Genomic DNA, 20,010 nt, shown 5'->3' with positions numbered 1-20,010 from the left:
ACATAGTGAGCGTGTGTGTAGTGACTCGTGCCGAAACTGCGTGGCCCGGACGGTCGGTGCAAAGCACCTACATATTAAAGGGACACTAAAGGAAAATATTAAGTCAAGCTAAAGTGATAGATTAGTGCTCGGGAATCTCTAAGGATTCAATATTAATGTGAACAGAGCCTTAATAATTGAGAAATTGAGGTAAATGCAGGATATGATCAGAGACTCCCCCGGGAAATTCAAGTACTTGGGCGATGATGAAAGCACTCCTCAGTTAAATTATTACACTAGTATGCAACCACTCGTTACTCAAAACATCCTTGCATTGTGCTATAAGATAAAATAAACTGCTACTTGTCCAGTTCTATTTCATGTTTAGACAAAAGAACTCAATGAAATTACCCTTGACAACGACGCAGGCGGTCGAACAGTTTAGTTTTTTTTTTTTCGACTCCGCGACGCCCACACTTTCACATTTCAGTAGTTATCACGCAGTGCTGCGCTGGTTTTGCTGGCTCGCAAAACTCGAACCAAACTGCCAGTAGCAGAGAATTCAACTTCCATGTGATGTCGCGGAATGCCCGAACGATCTACGCCACTTGGCCAAAAAGCAGCTGCAGTGGCGAGTCCACCTCCCTGACTTCATCTGTCTTGGCTCGGTGCCGCCGTCTGTCGGGCACTGTTTTACTCGCCGACGGCAACAAAGGGCGGTGATGGCGTATGCAACGTCACTACTCCCCTGGTTGGGCGACGGGAGATTTAAATTACGAAAAAGGTGTCCCGACCCTTCAGGTGCAATTTTCATGTAAACCAAGTCTTTTTCTTGGCACGAAACAAGCGTTGCGAGGTTTCTGTTATGGTATTTAAACAGTCCATGTCGACTTAGTATTAGCCTTTAGTGTCCCTTTAAGAACAGATACATTTCGTGTACACATTACGCGCAGACGCATGTGTGCAGAAGTGCAGCATACTCCTCATTATTTCAGAGCTTCCGCCAAGTGCAAGCAGCTTATTGAACTAACTGAATTTTTCGGAGTAAATTGCCCTTCTTTGTGGACTAAAGTTGTTGAAATGTCCAAGCCCATCGGTCATCTGTGGTTCCCAGCGAATAACTTCTTGATTTAGGTATAGGCAACGCCAACGTAAGGCTAGTCTTTGTTAAAGAATTGCGTGAGAAAACGTGATGTAGACACGACAGCTTCCATTTGTAATTACAACGTGCGAGAAAACATAATTCTGTTACGAGGAAACTCAAAGAAAAAGCCTCAATTGGAAGGAAAATATTCACATTTATGCCGAAACAGGTCCATATGGAATAACCTTGGGACATCCGTAGTAGGATATCCAAAACTAGACGTCTCGCAGATGTCCTATTCCTCTGAAATGGTGCGTCGACATAGGGACATTGCAAGTTTTTTTATTTGGGCAAAACAAATACAAGGTTTGCCCGCAAGGTAAGGCAAACGGAAGGCATAAACCTGACTAGGGCCTTCACCACGCTAGTTCGGATGTCCTATGGACGAAGTGTTTTCACTGGGAAGACGGAATATTCGGATAGCCGCAGCGCTGTACTTCTCCATGCATAAATTAAGGTAACAAAGCGAGCGTGAAAAGGAAAAACTATCATCGCAATTCGTTACTGCGATCACGCGGAATCGCTGGCGCGCTTGTTTCGGGTGCATGTTAGCGGTAGCTAGCTGCGCACTTCGCGTGTTCCGAAGCCGACATTTCAAAATGTGCGTGGTTATCTCGAGCTTCTTTCGTTGCTGCATCCTAGCTGCTGCCCACTGGCGATAAGAAGATGATTTGCAAGATAAGGAAATCTTCACTTTGCAGCGGCGAAGCGACTTCGTATCACACGATCTACGGGTGCAAAGGTAGAAAAGTTTCAAATTGTCATGCGGCGTCGAAGACGCCGGAAGGCGTGGAATACACAGATAGGGTTACCCATGGAAACGAATGCCGCCAATCTGGCTGACACGGCAAGAATGGGTCGCGTGTGATTGCCGACTCCTGATAAATTTGCAAGGTGTTTGAAAACGGCCGACAAGTTCCAAAAATACTATATAACGATGTTTTTTAGAGGGGGATGGGGGGGAGGGGTCTACGTAGTGACATAGATTGCCGGGCAGCAGAAATGCGACCGGCGCATTGCAGCGGCCGCTCTGCCGGCCTGACAACAGCCAGTACCTGGCGTTACTGGCGCGTGGCTTTCTCACCGACTCCGCCGGGGTTCGCGCGGCGGCTCTACGGTTCATATAATCCACCACGGCGCAAAGAGCGATTCGCAACATTCGAAATTTAGCACATTGTAAACTGATGAACTAGGGCTGGGAGTTCTGAAAAATTCACATCATTCCGAAATCCGTATCAAGTGTGATCGTATCACTGAGCTTTTATGGTACACGGAGATTGGATTGGGTAAACTTGACGAAAAGTCCTGCAGGATGCACGTCAGCGCGCAGTGGGCGTCGCTCACGCAGCGAGGTATGTACGGAGACTCCAGGCGAGTTTTCGACTTCGCCGTTGTGTTGCGCACATATATAATATTGTCTGACTGCCGAATTCAAACAAAGAAACTCTATCGCAGGAGCCCGATACTCTCATAATTGGGCCAACGACGCTTGGCTCAGCAGGCGGACTAGAACACCCTTAAGAATTTCCCGCATGCAGGATATACTTCGTAGCTGCAAGGGCATTGCTCCTGCCCAGCAGGGGTTGCCTTGGATGCTGCGTCGCACCAATACGGGTGACCACGTTTAAGTTTTACAGAATTTTTAAAAACGCCTTGTGGTAAATAACATAATTCTAGTCCTTGAGCTGGATTATTCACAAAGGTGGACATTGCTTGCAAGACAAATCGAAACACATTCAACTAAGCAACAAAGATTTATTAATTAACTTCTTAATTGCTTCACCAGACAAATGGCAATTGACAAATTGTAGCCGGTTAGCTTGCAAGACGTAGTCACTTAGAAGGAATTTCTAGGGAGACACCAGTTTGAGATATTTGCCAACGTAACGGACGAAATACATGGGCGTTGCAGTTACTTTTGAGCTTCAGTGCATGAGTGAGCATTCTGTTAAAAAAATATAACCCCTCCCCTACTAGGGACAGGGGTGCACGCGAAACTTGTGCAACCCTAGGGGAGGAGCGACGCATTAAAGAGACATGGTTGTTGGTGAATGAGAAACAATTGTTCATTGTTGACTACGGGCCCTTTCTCGAGTGATTTCCCGGCGGCGTTCATGAAAGCCATTTCGCAACGCGCCGTTTCCGCGACATACACTATACACACGCAGCGCGTACAATGCATGTACACACGTGGACGTCGCCACGGAAGCGGCAAAGGTGTCGGCCTGCTACGATTAAGGCGAGATCGATTCCATCAGACTGCTCACTAAAGATGCCAGAAATGTTGGTCAGCTCACCCGAGGTATCAACACGCACTTCGGTACACGGCGAGTCGTCTATACGGGGCCTGCACTTGAACAGGACGCCAGGCTGGTGAACTTTGTTTCCCAATGTGGTCGAGTTGTCCTTGATGGCTGACACCAGAGCTCTGGGGGGGGGGGGGGGGAAAAGAAAAGTTTTCGTCAAGCAAAAAGGCATTTTATCCGGGCAATTGTAGTATCCTATTGTTATCGTGACTGCATGCATGATACAGGAAGGATTGAGCGCGACATGTGCTTACCGGGAACACAAAAAATACCATTGAGTTCATACGGCCAGACATTCAAGGGAGGGAAGGTTTGTTCTGCTTTATGAATTTTTCAACAGAGGTTATCGCCACATGCCGTTTTCTGAACTTTTGCCTCATGTTAATGTGCCTCACATCCTACACAATACAACAGTGCTGAAGACGCGTGCCTTACATCACCATTACTATTATTAATATTGGACGTCTGCTTTCGACAAGTGAACTGGACAAATTGCACCTTGTCAGCTCGGACTGACTCGTAAGCCGGGTACGCCCTTTCTAACTGGCTCAAAATACAAGCACGGTGGAATTCGACTTGGCGAAACATGAGGGTCCAGAATCGCACCATTGGTCAGGAAGGCCAGCTAGCACACTCTAGCCCAGTCGTTGTCTAGCGACCACTAGGTGTACTAGCAACGTTTGACTAACAGGCCAAGGTCCAAGTCAATGCTGTCAACTAAAAAAGGCCCGCGGGTCAACCCATCAAAAAACCACAAAAGATGCAGTTCCGAGGTTCCTAAAACTGCTAAGAAAGCCTCTGAATTCAGGTTGGAACCGGAGTTATAATCAGTATGCGAGAGAGATACACAAAATAAAGGAGAAAGGGAGGAAGTGGTCCGCTAGCCTACGCTGGAGGAGAGTGCCTATGCTCCCTGTTTCTCTACTTTCTCCTTATCGTCAGCACGTAACTTTTACTGCGACTTAACTGCAGGTAGCTTAAATGAGCACTAAACTAGCTGATCTTGATAAATTACTATTTGAAAACTCCATTTTCGTTAATTTCCTGGTAACAGGCTTTATTTTATAAATTTCGTACTGGAGCTCCAGCACTGGCACCATCGTCACTGTGACGTACCACGATGTTGGAATCTCGTGGCTCAGTTAATTGTCTTGGGCCTTGCCAAATTGTCTTTGGCTTTCTTAAAATACAATGTAGTCCATCTTTACTAATAAAGAATTAACTAGGCCAAAGCAGAAGCCGTCAAAATTCATGACGTCCTGTCAAGCTGGTGCGAAAACTTCACAAAGCAGCGTTAACACCCGTTTTTCACTTTTGCATCTCTTTGGCTTGTCAAAGATCTAACGGTGAGACTAGCATTTTTATTTTGTTCTATTTTGTAATGTATTGTAATTTACCGACATAGCTCAAATCATTTGTTCTCTTTAGCGACCCTTTAAAAATATAGCTACCTAGCTAGCTAATAAGCATTTTTTTCCTACGATTAGCGAACTGCGAAAGTATATCAATGCGTTCTAAATATTATTGTTTCGCAATAGGGCCGCTTCACTTGCTTTATGTTACTTGGAGCTCCTAGCAACCAGTCACCAAGTGCTACGGCACAGCCATATTTTACTGATATTTAGGCGTTTTTCTGCTCTTTTTTGCATTCCATTTTTATCACCATTACCTGCATTGTTATGTGAGTTTACGTATTGTACAATGGATTGATGCAACAATAATCATCAGTAAAACTGTATTGATGCTTGCAACCGTATCGAGGAAGCAAATGAAGTTCGGACGAAACCTCACACGAAACTGACTTTCAATTATCTATTTAAAAATTTTTTGAAGTGAATTGCGTTTGCCGATACAAACGTGCTAACGCAAAGGGCGCATGCTCTTGCACCACCGAGCGCGTTCATAGAATCGAGCTTGCCGTCTACCTATACTACCACTACAGATGTGCAGTTTCGTGGCTCTATTCTCTACGAAATTGCAAAGTGAAATTATAAGCACTACCTAAATATTCTCGCTACAACAAATGTATGCCTTCATGGACATCGCTCCTTTAATTGTGAACAATTTCTTAAGAGAGTTGGGCTATTTGCTTAAGTTTACAATTATCGTCGATAATTCCTGCAATCTTTTCTTTCTTTTTTTTTTCATATACGCGCATTCTATTAAGACCTAAAATATAAATATATAAAGTTCCTGCTGCACTGTATGAGGTTTCGAGTTGGGTGCCCAAGTCATCTGTGCTCTGGGAATTGTAAAGTGCTCAGTGATTCAAATGCGATGATCGGCCCCGCATGGCGGCCATATATGCGTCCGGCGCTGCTTGCGCCACCAGCTGGGGGATCACCGAGTGATAGCTTGGGGTGCGTCACAAATGCCCTCGCTCTCAATGTATACCGCAATGCATGAGCTCGGTGTCCCCAGTGCCCACCAAAAGGCGCCGGACGCCATGCGGGCCGATCATCGCGTTTGAATTCACCGAGTGAGCACTGCACAACTATCACATGCTATCACTGTCATGTGTTCTATGATTTCAGCGAGCCTATATTTATCCCAATGGGCGATCGTATTAAACTCTCACTCTCATGTCCGTTGGCAACTTCTGCTCGTTCGCCTCCTACCCGCGCGCTCGGCGCTCTGTCTCGGCCTCGCCTTCGGCTGCTTCTTCCGGTACCTTCGGGCACAGCAGTTCCCATAACGTGTACATTTGCCGCGTCTGGCAAGAAGGCAACAATCATGCCGAGGTAAGCGTCTTCAGGCGGGCACGCGCGGTACATATATATTCTGACGGACTGTTCGTGAAGACCATCGCAGACCCGCCGTCTAAAGCAATCCGTGCTTCCATCGTGGGCTCAAATAAAAAAAAAATAATGATGATGAACCCTCGGAATCAGCACTTCCGCGCAGGAGCGGAGAAGGCAAGGGCGCTTCGACGGCGGTAGCCGCCGCGACACAGCGGCGTTGCAATCTACGCGCACCCGCCACGCGACTTCCGGGCGGCGAGGAACGCGCCGGTGTCGGGTTTCTTCAGCACGGCGGAGAAGGGGTTTAGGGCAGGACGCGCGAGTCCGCCGCCAACGGCGTGCACTGCGCGCAGCACACAGGTGTGGTACTACGTGCACACGTGTGCCGTCGCCGAACGCGCGCTGGCCTGCGCCGAGGCTCGACGCCCCCGATTCGCATAGGCCCACACGGCGTTGGATGGCAGGGGGCCACCGGTCGAGATGCACAGTTAAAAAGAGGCGATCATAGCTAAGTAGAGAGGGAGAGTTAGCCGGAGAAACAGAGCTGAGGCGAGACACAAGGGCGGCACAGACGAAGCGTTACGTAAACCGGAGAATAACGAAGCAACGAAAATGCTAAAAGGAGGTCCTATATACCCGAAATTACCTTAGAAGAGTGCCGAACTGAGCTGGTCGGTACATAAGTACTATATATGGCTAAACATAAACATTTATGAACAGCGCACGAACGGGGCGAGCGTAAGATACTAAATATGTGCCTTTCATTTACTGCCAGGGCCGTTTTCTTTATAGCCCCGCCGACACACGGCAAACCTTTAAAAGAAACCGTCATTCACTAGTGCCCGACGCGCGCTAATGGGGCATGATGGACGCTTTCCCATGTTAGGCGAACCGGACGTGCTCACCCTTTACCTTTTCCCTCTCGCGGGTAAAGTATTTTCTTCCTTTATTGAGCAATCATAATCTCAGCCGCGTACAACACACACATGCACATGCTCTTTCTGGCGAAGACCTCACACTTCCAGCTGAGAAGGTTTATTCGTTTACAAGAACCGAAATTATCCGTGCTTACGGTCAAGGAGCTATATAATGATAGTCTGTAGGACAACACGGCCCTCTCCTCGGTGTTCTCAGTGACACGACACTCGAACGTGAGCTTTCACCCGGACGCGTACATGTTACAGTCATAAATAGCATTTTCAATTTTTGAGGTATGGCCTCTTCTACCGTTCCTCTACTCCCTACCACTTTCTGCTGGCCTCCGTTCAGATGTTAGCAGCCCCGCTAGTCAGTTTACGATGCGGTCAGCAGGAATTGCTTTCCTTCCTATTTCCATTGCTAATAAAGCGACCAATTACCATGCCACTGTATATTATATTTTTGTAGCACGCCATGGACACGCTGACGAGTATCAACGGCGCAGCCATTTACGGTAACATCGCGCAGAACTTCAGATTCGTCGGTCGAGTCAGCCAACTGGGAACCAGATCGTCCTGAACTTCTCGGAGGAGCGCGCGAGAAAAGTGATTTCGCATCGCTCGCCGGTAATCCTTGCGTGATCCGTCCCACTCAACCAGCGTCGCGCACGAGGTCAGGCAGCGAACAATGGACGAGACACGCAACCGGTACTCGTTCGCCGCACGCTGTTTTCTCGCTGAGTAAATGATGCACCCGACCCAGACGAGCAAACAGAAAAGGACATTTTGATGTCAAGAGCTACGGACGCGATCTGATCAGTTTTCTTCCTATCATGGCTGATAACGTTATCTCGTGGGCCCTCGGCTTTCGAGTGAAGCAATCATGCATAAGTCGCGGCTACTTCATCGATCTTGCGACCTCCGAACGTCTCTGTAGACACTTGATTTTGAGCTGTGTAAGCCGCGTGCGGGGGCCGTGCAGCACGTATCCCTTCGCAACTTATTCTCTGTGTTACGTGTGGTTGCAAAGTCACCCCAAAGATGGTCGAAACAATCGAGCTTCTTAAAAAACAAGAATGCCCATTCAAAGGTTATGCACAAACCAAAAAGTGCAAACACCACAAAGAACTACAGTCGACGCATTTATAACAAAGTGCTTGGGGCCTGCGAAATCATTCGGTATAGAGGACACTTCGTTGTAACGGTCGCGCGCCGCACAAGTCAGCATAGAACCGGGACGGAATTATTTGTTCGTTATTACCCCTACCTTCTCTCCACACATACACACATACATCATCCCTGGAACCTCCCTTCCTTTCATTTATCATTTTTTTCTCTCTCTCTCGCTTTCTTACATGCATCACCATCATCATTCTCGCAAACCGACTACCTCGTCAGTCAATCCTCGAAAATCTAAGTTCTAACATGACTGTCGCTATAATTTCGTCCATTGTTGACGCAGAAACTCCCACCATGTATAAGTGCGCACGAATAATTATGCTACGTCATATAATTTAGGCAAAACATAACAGTGCTCGCGGAGGTATCTGAGAGAGTGGTCCGAATATTCGACGCACGCCAGCGGCGGCAGCAAGCCTGTGCCCGCGCGGCCTACAGGTTCTCAAAAACGGAAGTGAGCGTGCCGTAAAGTTCCATAACAGTAGTAACAACCTTTTCTGCGCGCGGCGACGAACGCGGTCCGGAAACTCTGTGGTCAAGATAATCGCGCTCAGCCACGTGTTCATCCCCGCGCGGATCAGTCGGAGACTCGAATTCCCGGACTGCGTAGTCACCCGCCGCCGCACGGCCGGCGTGCGCCTCGCAGCCGGCTGATTCACGCCAAGACTCGCCCACGAAGAAAGGCGGAGGACACACGGTGGAGCAGCGGGCGTGCACCACGCTATACAGGCCGCGCGGTAGCGAAGAGCTGCCCTCGCCGCGATCGAGGTCACCGCGCTCGACCGCAACCGCTGAACAAGAGAAGCGAAAAAAAAAAAGAACGAACGAAAAGAAAATCGAGGCCCGCCCGGTCAAGCTTTTCTATTCACCCTGAAGACGCACCGCCGTCTGTCCCGCATCGCTCACGACATTTGGGCAGCCATCTGCTTTCTCGCTCCACTCGATAGGGCCCCCTATTCCTTCCGCAACGTTTGCACGAGGTTGTGCAACCCCCCCCCCCCCCCCCCGCTCGCATCCGACGTCGACGAGTGGGCGCTCGGCCGCTGCACCTGACCACAGCTGTATAGCTTTAGTACCGACTCTCCTCCAGCTCCTTAAGATAAAACTACGCGCTCGCATACCTCCATTTCTTTTTGAAGACGAGCCCGAGTCCCCGCGATATTGCTTCTTTCTTTCTTTCTTTCTTTCTTTCTTTCTTTCTTTCTTTATCTCTCTCTCTTTTTCCGAACTTCTTGAGGCACTTGCTGCTCAAGTCGGGTCGCTAGGCGGCAGCTAAACGGCAACCGAGTGTTTCCGCTACTAGCAAGATCTGCAAAAAGCGACCAGACAGAAGCAAGAACTGAAAGTGAAACAAATAAGTAAAGGAGAGGCTTGCCCCAAGACATCCCTGTACCACCCATGGTGGCCACCCAGCGATAAGTAGGTGCCTCCACGCGTCCGAGCCGGAAGCGTCGGTCGATCGTTAGTTTGCCATAGGTCCCGGTATTCACCTGACCACGGAAATGCCAGACGCACTTCGAACGCTGACGAAGCCGCGTCGGGAAAGTATACGAACACCACGAAGTGAGTCATGACCCAAGGAGAACGTCACTTGCTGAACGGGCCCAATTTGTTAAGCGTTTACTTTGTGGTTGGCAAAGGTGTGTCCTCGAAATTCATAACACGGACTTCCGAGCCTTCTTGCGCGACTGATACGCCCAACCGCAGCGCCATATCCGCCGAGATCCGATGCTGAAAAGTTAAAGGCACACAAACCATAGTACAGTAGCTTTTTGCGTGAATAGAAAACGCTTTTTTAGAGTAGTATAAATAACAGGTCACATGCAACAGAGGCCAAAGCAAGCATATCCCCTTATTAGCGCAGCCAGCATTTTTGTCTGGTGAAGTGGTTACAACTACACTCTCCCCGTAAGTTCGCCACTGTATACACCCAGATAAACTTGAAACTATAGTGAAACATGCAAGGCAGTACGAACGAAGTTACAGACGGAGGGTATTGCAGGGCCATTGAGAATGTTATATTTTGTTTTCCTCCTCTGATTGGCATCGAGGATCCGCGCATAGATAACCTCACGTGCATTTCGTCTGTTTCGTCGCGAAGTGTACGCGGGCTTATCGCAGGTCATCTTTGCGGCGTCCCAGCAGCATCCTGCACTGCAAATGATCTCCAAGTGTGGTGCCTGTAAAATCTAGACCTCGTCCGCGCATCGCATAGTTGCCGGGATGACGACAGGTGAGCGCGGCTAAAGGGAGCAGCCACGTTCTGCGCGCTATCTCCAGACGCTGGCTCTGTCAAGCCGACCGAGGAATGAAGACAAAAAACAAAAAGAAGCCCGCGATGGCTTTATCACAGCTGCCACGGCGCGAGGTGAATGACACGGAGCCGAGACAAGGAACCTCGCGGACGGCCGTGGTGAGGACCGTCCGCGTTTCTCCAAGTTGTAGGGCGCTGGCGCAGCCGCGAATGCCGAGCCAGTTTGCTGGTCCATCTTGGGCCGTCGTGAATCAAGGGACAAGTTCTTTGCCCGAATTAGTCACGCCGCGAGGAGGAGCTGCGAACGGCAGCCAAGAGTAATCGTATCGCCTCGTCTCGATTTAATAGGAAGAAGGTGGACAGAGCGGAACAGCCGCTTCTCCCGTAAAACTAACAGTGCGAACAATAAGATGAGAGTGTTAAGAATAGTTTCTATACCGAAGCAATGTCATCATTAAAGGAAACTCTGGGGTTTCACGTGCCACAATCTAGATTTTGTTATGGGGCAGGCCTTATAGTGGGGGAACTCCGGAATAATTCTGACCACCTTTAACGTGCAATAAATGTATGTACACGAAGGTTTATGCGTTTCGCCACCATCGAAATGCAAGCGCCGCGGCCGGGGACTCGGGCTGTGGGTACTCTGTCCAGGCAGTAACTACAAAGCTCGGGGCATGAAAAGTGCGCGTGTTGGACGTACACTTATCACGAATTTCCTTCGTCGGCTCGTCGCTTCTGACAAGAGGACGGGTCATCTTTGACAGTGGTGCGTCACAGCAGCGAGACTGTCGTCGCGAAGAAGTTTGCACGACCACGCTCCTTATAACTCTTGCGATGTGTTGGTCGCGCCGAACCTACAGCACTGGCAAAACGAAGGCGAGTTCAGGGGCATCAGACAAGAGATGGTGTCGTCAACGCGAGGAGTCGTACGTCGTGCACCCTCCTCACCCACCCAGCTTCTAATCGCAAGAGGAGACATGCCACGTGCTGTAAACATTCGCAGCGGTGCGCGAACAATTTGCACGTCACTGCAGGGATGAAGGCGAATTTTGTGCGTATAACCTGAGCCTCCCAATATCGATGTATTGTGAAGCCGGCACGACCCGTGAAGAAAGGCGCCCCAGACGGGGTCACGGGCGTTGTCGGGTCACCTCGAACTAGCGCCTTACAAGGAGATCCGATCCCTATGTAGCCTTGTGCTCTGGAACCTCCTTCTGTAAAACTTACCTATATATTTTTTATTTGTACAATAAGCATTGATTGATTGATTGATTGATTGATTGATTGATTGATTGATTGATTGATTGATTGATTGATTGATTGATTGAAAATTTGGACGATAGCGATATAATGCTATATGCTAAAGCAGTCTTAAATAACCAACTCGAAGTACTGATGACCGCCGCCCTAAGTTTTCTTTTCGAACCATCAAAGCCGACATACACATGTATAGTAAGAGTAGTACGTTTTGCGACACGGAAAAAAATTGAGGTTGCTGTGGCACTATGATAACAAATAATCGATGAAATAAGAAAAAGAAAAAAAGAACGTTTCTCTCCACGAGAAGGCGGTTAATCATACTGCGCGTGATGCGGTTCATGCAAATGCGCCCCTCGCGCGACACAAGCTTGCTCGAAAGCGGCAACAGAGCGCAATTTTTACTTTTCCTAGAAGTGAAAGCGGACACATAAGCGCACTGTCATCCGTCTATGCAACCAACTCCTGTGCATTGCATCCTCGCGACCTGCGGGCGCCAGTCAGGACATCCTGTGCCGGCTCTCGAACAGACCCCGCTTCCGGGCGCGACAGTTTTCTTCTCGGCAGCCCTGAAGGGCGGCGTATGCTATACTACGTGCGTGCGAGCTGGTGATTGCGGGGCGCCTCGGTCCTGTGTCCTTCGCGCGTGCCAGCGGTGACTGAACGCCCGCTCATGACGCTCACCTCGAGTGCCGCGTGGCTCGCGCCACGACGAAAGCCCCATGGCGAAACCGACGAGGCATCCCGCAGTTGCATCTCTCAATGTACCGCGTTGTGGGTCGTGTACACTCACTCATACACGTATATATAGTGTCGCCGAGCGCTCGTTTCTCTCCTGTCATATTTCCCTTATTTTCTCTTCTTATTCGTCATGTTTCCCATTCCCGCTGACTCACACTCTTAACTCAGTTTGAGCAAACCTCAAAGTCCCACGGAGAATGACAAAACAAATAATTACGCGAATTCCACGCACACGGGGAATTTACAGACGCGAAGCTTCCCGACGGCCTTCACCACGCTCAATAGCGACACGCTGTTGGTCTCGCAGTACTGGTGTATGAACTGCACAAATCAAACATTGGCTACTCAAAATCACATTCTTTGGGGCTGCGAGGGCTTCACAACAGCAGCGTTACGTTACAACAGCAGCGAAAGCTGAAATGGCTGAAGAAACGTACGAAAACAGTGAACAGTTCCAAATGGCAAGCATCAATAAAATTAAAACAAATGATAAAAAAAAGGTGAGCATGTATACTAGAACACGCATCTTCCTAGTTTTCTCCCGAGAGATTCACTTTGTTTCACACGCAATTTCTTCTGCATTCAACAATCACTTCAAGAGTGTATTCACAAGAGACAATGGTCGCTTGCCTCACTTTCAACTAGACTTCCCCCTCATTTCTGATGATGTTTCAGAACCTGGTACCTTTAACTTGTAACTACAAGTTGATGTTGAAAAATCCCCAGGTCCCGATGATATCCCAAATGCATTTCTAAAACGTTAAGCCGAGTGGAGCTCAACATATTTATGAACCTTGTTCAAAATTATTTGAAGACATGCTACCGCCCCCCCCCCTATCACTAGAAAACTGTCAGAATACAACCGTTGCATAAATAAGGGAATAACACTTCCATACAATGAACGAATGAATGTGTGGTTTTTAGTGGTGCAATGACCAGGGATGGCCAAACAGCACCATGCCAGTGTTAGTGACTTCGCAGAGGATTGATGGGTTCTATGAAGTTGATGTGACGTGGCTGTAAAAGGGGCCTAAAATAGTCTCCGTAAAGTGTGTAAAATTACGAGCAATAAGATTATGGCGATGTCTAATGACGTGTACTGTGAGCCTTAAAGTGCATTGCGAAAATAATATGATATACAAAATATGTCAGATGCTAAGATTAGCCACAGCACTACTGCCTCACCAGAGCCCTTGAAACACAAAGGCCTGGAGGCATGTGCTATACAATACTGCTATCGCAGCGGCATCCTCTCAAGAAAGGAAGCGCTACGGACTAACGAATAACATGTAGGACAACAACACTCAAGAAACCGAGGACTGCTTTGGTGTTAAAAAGCGGTTCGTTACCAAGAAACATTGCCGGGTGAAGCGGAACACTTCCATTCAAAATTGCCACCCTATTTCTCTTATTTCATATCTTACTCCGGTCTTATCCCCCATACCAGGACGGATTTTTCTTCAACTGCGAAGTTTTCCTTGTGATAAACCCGCACGGGGCTTCCTTTGTAGCTTCGTGCTGCTGTCGGGTGGATGACAATTTTGCCCTTTCATTAACTTTCATCCAATTCGCGAGTTTCCGCAGAACTGATTCGCCATATTCATTGTCCCAGTGATTCGAGTTGTCTGTTAATTCATATTCGCTCTGCCATCTGCTAGCCTCCTGGTTGGCTTAGATGGTAGAGCGACCGCCTGCTGAGGCGTTTGTCCGGGGTTCGAATGGCGGACCAGGACGAATCAAGTGCGAAGCTTTCTTTCCGATAAATCCGTATGGGGTTTCCTTTGTAGATTCGTGCTACTGTTGGGTGGATGACAATATTCCCCTTCCCTTATTTCGAAAACGTGTAAAATACGATAACACATAATATAAGAAGAAGTTTTCCTGATAAAAAAGAAGTGTTGAAAAACGCTCACCATGGATTCAGGCCCAGCTTTTCGAGCACGGCGTAAGAAATACCCACTGCTCGGTTAGTTAAAACATTACACGACATTGTCCTAATACAATCAATAATTTTTAAAATACGACGCTATATCTATGGATTTCAGCAAAGCTTCCGACAAGGTTTCCCATAACAAGCTACTTTATATATTAGGATGTATACTTAAGAACGGTCAGTTATTAAAATGGTTGCAGGACTATCTTTCTAAACGACGTCAATTCGTTACGATTACCCAGTATTTTTCCCATATTGTTCCTGTTTATTACGGTGTTACCGAGGGGTCCATCCTTAAACTCTCTATTATTTATGCTGTTCATTATATCAGATAGAAATGTCTCAGTAAAAATAAAACTTCTTGCGGAGACTGTGTGATATACAAAGAAGCCAATTTCTCTAATGATCGGATTATATGAAATGAGAACTTCGCAAAAATAGTTACTTGGTGTGAACAATGGCATATGTCAATTAACTGTCACAAAACCGTCTTCATGAAATTAATATTAAAGAAAAGCCCTCGGTTTTTCCTTCTTCTACTAACAATAACTTTCTTTCCGATCTAACGCACTGCAAATACCTTGGACTATGTATACAGGGTGTCCCACGTAACTTGAGCCAAACATTAAAAATATACAAATGTCACGTAGCTGGACAGAACCAAGGGAATGCTGTTTGCCGTCGCTTAGAGATACTCAGATTTTTTTTTCGTTCCGTCTTAATTAATTATTCAACTTCTCAAATATTATAATTAGATGAAAAGTGTCAATGAGAAAATTGAAGAGCAACATGAAACACTCCCGATACAGCTTTCTGCTGCTCACTACGTGTTACATAAAAGTGTTTTTCCGAGCGTGAAAGAAGCCCGCGGATACACGCTAAGTGCATCGAGCGGCCAGTCACGCGGAATTATCATGTCCAAGCCCACGCCCAACCTCCTTGCCTGCGCCCCATAGGGTGGCACCCTCTGGATTTAAAATGCGGATCTTAAAGGCCGCTATGCTTTTGATGGTTGAATACGATTTCGGTAGCCGAATACACTGTTACAGATGTTCGGCTTGGACACCACCTATTTAGAAACCTACCGCGCGCTCTGACATGAAGATCACGTGCTGGGCCAATAGGTTTGGCTTCAATCGCTTTGCGCCTGTGCCACGCATACGCGCAGGACAATGATCTCTCCTGACTGTCTACTTTCTACACGCTGGCGCGCTTATCAACAATGCGAGATCAACGCAGTTCTCTGCAGTGCGTCGGCGCCTGAAATGTGAACGCAGCGAACCGTGGGCGACGCTCAGCCAAAGAAACGTCTATTATCGAGGACCGTTATCAAGCGGCTTTAGCTGAGTGCCGCTTACTCGCTCGCTCAGGCGCTGCACAGAGCTTCGTTAATTTGTGCTTTCGATAAGCGCGTCTCTCAGAGACGCCAGCGATGCACCATCAGTTTACTTGCAAAACGACAAAGGCGGCAAGAAGTGGACACGTTGTTTCGCTTCGTTCAATCGTCTCGTCAGTGGATCGAAGGCAGCAATTGCGCTGCCCGCACGAACGCTGCTTGAGTGCATGCGCACTTGCGTTCCGCCTGAGCAACCGGTGAAGATTGTCAGGATACGCGAGTGTGCAGCGTGAGCGACAAGCTAAAGCTGCTAACATTGCTAAAACCGTCTAAAGACTCGGTTATCTTTCGCGCAGTATAGGTTGCACAAAACAATTGTCAGTGGCGCCCGCGAACAAATTAGCTTTGTGAAGCGGGAGGGCAAAGTTCCTCCAGTTTTCCCTCCTTCGACCTGCCTTTTGGCGTCATTGCACCTCTCCTATATGTAGCTGTTTTCTCATTGATCGTACAGCGCGCACCACGAACGCTGCCTTGTGAGGCAGTGCTTATTGTGGTGTGGTAAGCGTGTTTACAGTCGTACGTCAACAGCGCATGGCATTATAGTGCAAGCATATGGTGCAAGGGTCTTGCGCTACAAACAGACTCCGAGAGCGGTGGCGCCTGCGCATCTCGCAGGTCTGAACCAGCAATACAACGGAGGGGGGTGGCATTATGTAAGCACATCGTATAGAAGTTGTTCTTGACAAGATGGCGGTGCGTTTGTGTACTCCTGAAACCAGCATCGAGGGCACAAAAGAGGCGTACGTGACAATGATGACTAAGACCCTTGAACATGAAGCATACCCGCAATGTAAAATGCGCCCGTATAACCGCAGGCTTTTTGGTCATGTCGTTCTTAAGTGGGTGAGCGCAATTTGAGGAAAAAGCGAGCAATAAATAAATAAATAAATAAATAAATAAATAAATAAATATGGCAGTCTCCACAGTGAAGGATGCTGCTGTCGCAGTAGATCTCGCAGCCAAAGTATTCGCTGAAGTCTAGTGTCCTTTTTTTCTTTTTAGGCACTAAACTCAAACGCTTGCCAGCACGTAGTGCTGTTGCTGTACCCAGTGACTGCGCCGCTAAGCCCTAGGTACAGCTATGCACCAGCCGGCCCAAGTACAGCCGAACGTCCTTACAACGAACGCTTTTACTACGAAATTACCTGTACAAGAAAGGAGACAATATGGCCTACCCAGCTTTGTAACTGTACAATTGTTGTGAACGCCACTGTAACGAATAACCCCATGGAGAAGTCACCTGTTTAGCGAAGTAATGTACGCGTCCCTTATCACATTTTGGGCTTTTCAAGGCACCCGCGCAATCTCTTTTGTTGTAACTTGGCGTTGGCAACATGCAAGTCCAGTCTGATGACGGATTTCTAGCAAGACTGGTTGCAAAATTTGATAAGGGCGATGCGACAAAGTAAAGCAAGGGAACCGAAAGTGTCAGAGCGAAGACATTTTGATCAATTTCGACAGCATTTTATCACGTCATGCTAAACACCTAGCAGCTTACAACAGAAACTATAAGAGTATCACGTTTAAGATTGCTATCGTGATGGACAGTTGCTCTGCCACACAACACCATCCCGACGCTGGGTTGCGTTAGGTGAACCGATGATGATGTGAAATGAATCGTGAGGCTCGCTTGCTTATAATGGCGTTAGAAGAACAACATGACAAACCTAAAAGCACGTTTTGGATACATTTAGTCAATATATAATATAATATTTGGGGTTTTACGTGCCAAAACCACTTTCTGATTATGAGGCACGCCGTAGTGGAGGACTCCGGAAATTTTGACCACCTGGGGTTCTTTAACGTGCACCTAAATATAAGCACACGGGTGTTTTCGCATTTCGCCCCCATCGAAATGCGGCCGCCGTGGCCGGGATTCGATCCCGCGACCTCGTGCTCAGCAGCCCAACACCATAGCCACTGAGCAACCACGGCGGGTTACATTTAGTCACATTTACATTCATGTAAAACTTCGACCGCAATTGGAATTCCGAGTACAAAGGCGAAACCTAAGATGAAGCGACAATTGCGTACAAAATAAACACCGGCAATATACAATTCCATGTTCTAAAACTAATTTCATGTCATTTTGAGCGATAAAAATGTGAATGGTGTCGAGAATCAATCGGTACGAACTTGTCAGTGCAACTTGTTACGGCGTACGCGTTACTTATTTTACACCGGATGTCCAGCGACTACGAAGCGCTATACCGGAAAGCCGCGAAAGACAACGCCAACACCTGCTGCTAGCGTATAAGTTCACTATAAAAACCTCTCGCACGCAGGATGTTTGGAACTGGACCGTGAAGCGCGCGCTGCCAACACCAACACGAGCGTTGCACGAGCGAACTGTGTGAATGCGTAAGCGAGGTGTCGCGTTCGGCGCTGCAGGGAGACTGATCACAGACGAGGTCCGAACATAGGATCGACTACTGCACCCATACTTACCGATAAGCGCAAAACATGTTGCGCAACAACCTTCCAACAAACCCGTCTGCGCTGAGCGTTCTGCGCGCTTCGCTCTGCGCCGAGCGTACTTTCCAACACGAGGACGATGCAAATAACGAAGCCGCACGGTCTAGACGCTTACGCCCTCCGTGATGCGTGTATTTTTAGTGTGGTAGCTGCCACGAGCAAGAAAATACCAGCTGAGCAAAATTACACACCACTGAGACAGACGCCGGCGGAAGTCTGCGTAAGTGTGCGCACATGTCTGACTCGCGCTTAACCTTCTCCCCGACGGGACCACGACTATTTTCTCTGCCGCCACGACAAAGCAAAGCAAGGGAGCCGAAAGTGGCAGAACGAAGGCATTTTGATCAATTTCGTCGGTATTTTATCACGCCATGCTGAACACCTAGCACTTTACAGCACAAGCTATAAGAGTCTGACGCGTTTCACGTTGGCTTCATGATTACCAGAAATTCCAAACTGACATATAAAGGTGATATAAAACAGATGCTACGTACTTAATTAAATTGTACGGTTGATAACGTCCGGAATCTGCAAAGTGGATTATGAGGGACGTCGTAGTAGAGGGGCCTGGATAAATTTTTGACCACCGACTTCGTCAATAAATATAAACAGTAACAGTAGGAAGAATCGTACTGATGTAAACACCCTTCTTGATTGATTTCAGCTATTGGCCAATAGCAGCCGCGTATGGCAATCTGATACATCACGAAATAAACCGTACAGAAAAGAGTGAAGAGCACGCGTCTGTCGAAAAGTGAGCGCTGGAGAGAAAGGTGACTTCGCGCTCCGCCTGCGAGCTGCACGCGCCGCGCACGACTGCAAAACTTGGCAGAGATGTTCACAGCGGGAATAGAGAGAGAGAGAGAGAGAGAGAGAGAGAGAGAGAGAGAGAGAGAGAGAGAGAGCATGAGTCTATACCGCACTTTCACATGCACTAGGTTAGGTGTAGGATGTCTGTAGCCGGGCACTCCAGCCTGTTGCTTTCAGGTAGTGATGAAGCGCTCGAACTGCTTTCTGGGCTAATGAACTGTGAGGCCAGGCTGCCAAGATCTTTGCCTCTATAAATGGCCTGTCATAGTCTATTCAAGGCACGGCGGGAATGAAAAAAGCTGCTACTTACAGAGTAAGTGGTCATATTAAAGTAAAGCGTACGACTTTCAAAAAAACATTTTTAATGATAGTGCGGAATTTAATATGATCTCGATAACAACCAAGACTTGTGAAAAGAAAATTTTCGGAAGTCAACAAGCCAACCTTCTCGCATCACGAAAGAAGTCATGAATGGCGATGCAAACGTTCCCGTTGCTAAGCCCAACGTAGAGGCCCCAAAGAACCCCTGCGTGTTTTTTTTTTTTTTTTCCTGAACACATGTTCTATTTTCGGTAGCGTCTTCGTACACGGTTTGTTTCTGCATCAAGGGCGCAGCGAGTTAATGAGCCCCAGATAAACACGGTCAACATGCCGTCAATGAGAATAACGACGCTCTGCAGCTCATATGCGTTTCTCGTCAAGCAAATGAAGCAGGTAACAAACAGAACAGCGCTGGCATGTATAGCTCGCCAACCGATAGCAATGCCGCCAGCCCACATTTGCCTTTTTCAAACGTACATGAGACTGGTTTTCCGATGCTGCTGGACGAAGTGTGCACAACACCGTAAACTGCCAGGTGCAATTTTTCATGGAAGATT

At 47.8% G+C, this 20,010-nt stretch overlaps 1 protein-coding gene across 1 annotated transcript in view; it reads right to left on the bottom strand.

Annotated features, from left to right (window-relative positions):
• LOC135909968 (integrin alpha-9-like) overlaps positions 1-20,010 on the bottom strand; it is a 103,216-nt gene that overhangs the window by 47,433 nt on the left and 35,773 nt on the right. The window contains exon 3 of the mRNA XM_065441974.1: positions 3,421-3,551. Coding sequence (XP_065298046.1) covers positions 3,421-3,551 — 131 coding nt within the window. The remainder of the gene's footprint in view (positions 1-3,420; positions 3,552-20,010) is intronic.

This window comes from Dermacentor albipictus, chromosome 1 (assembly GCF_038994185.2).
Source record: "Dermacentor albipictus isolate Rhodes 1998 colony chromosome 1, USDA_Dalb.pri_finalv2, whole genome shotgun sequence".
NCBI lineage: Eukaryota > Metazoa > Arthropoda > Arachnida > Ixodida > Ixodidae > Dermacentor > Dermacentor albipictus.
This window is presented reverse-complemented; position numbering and strand designations above follow the sequence as displayed.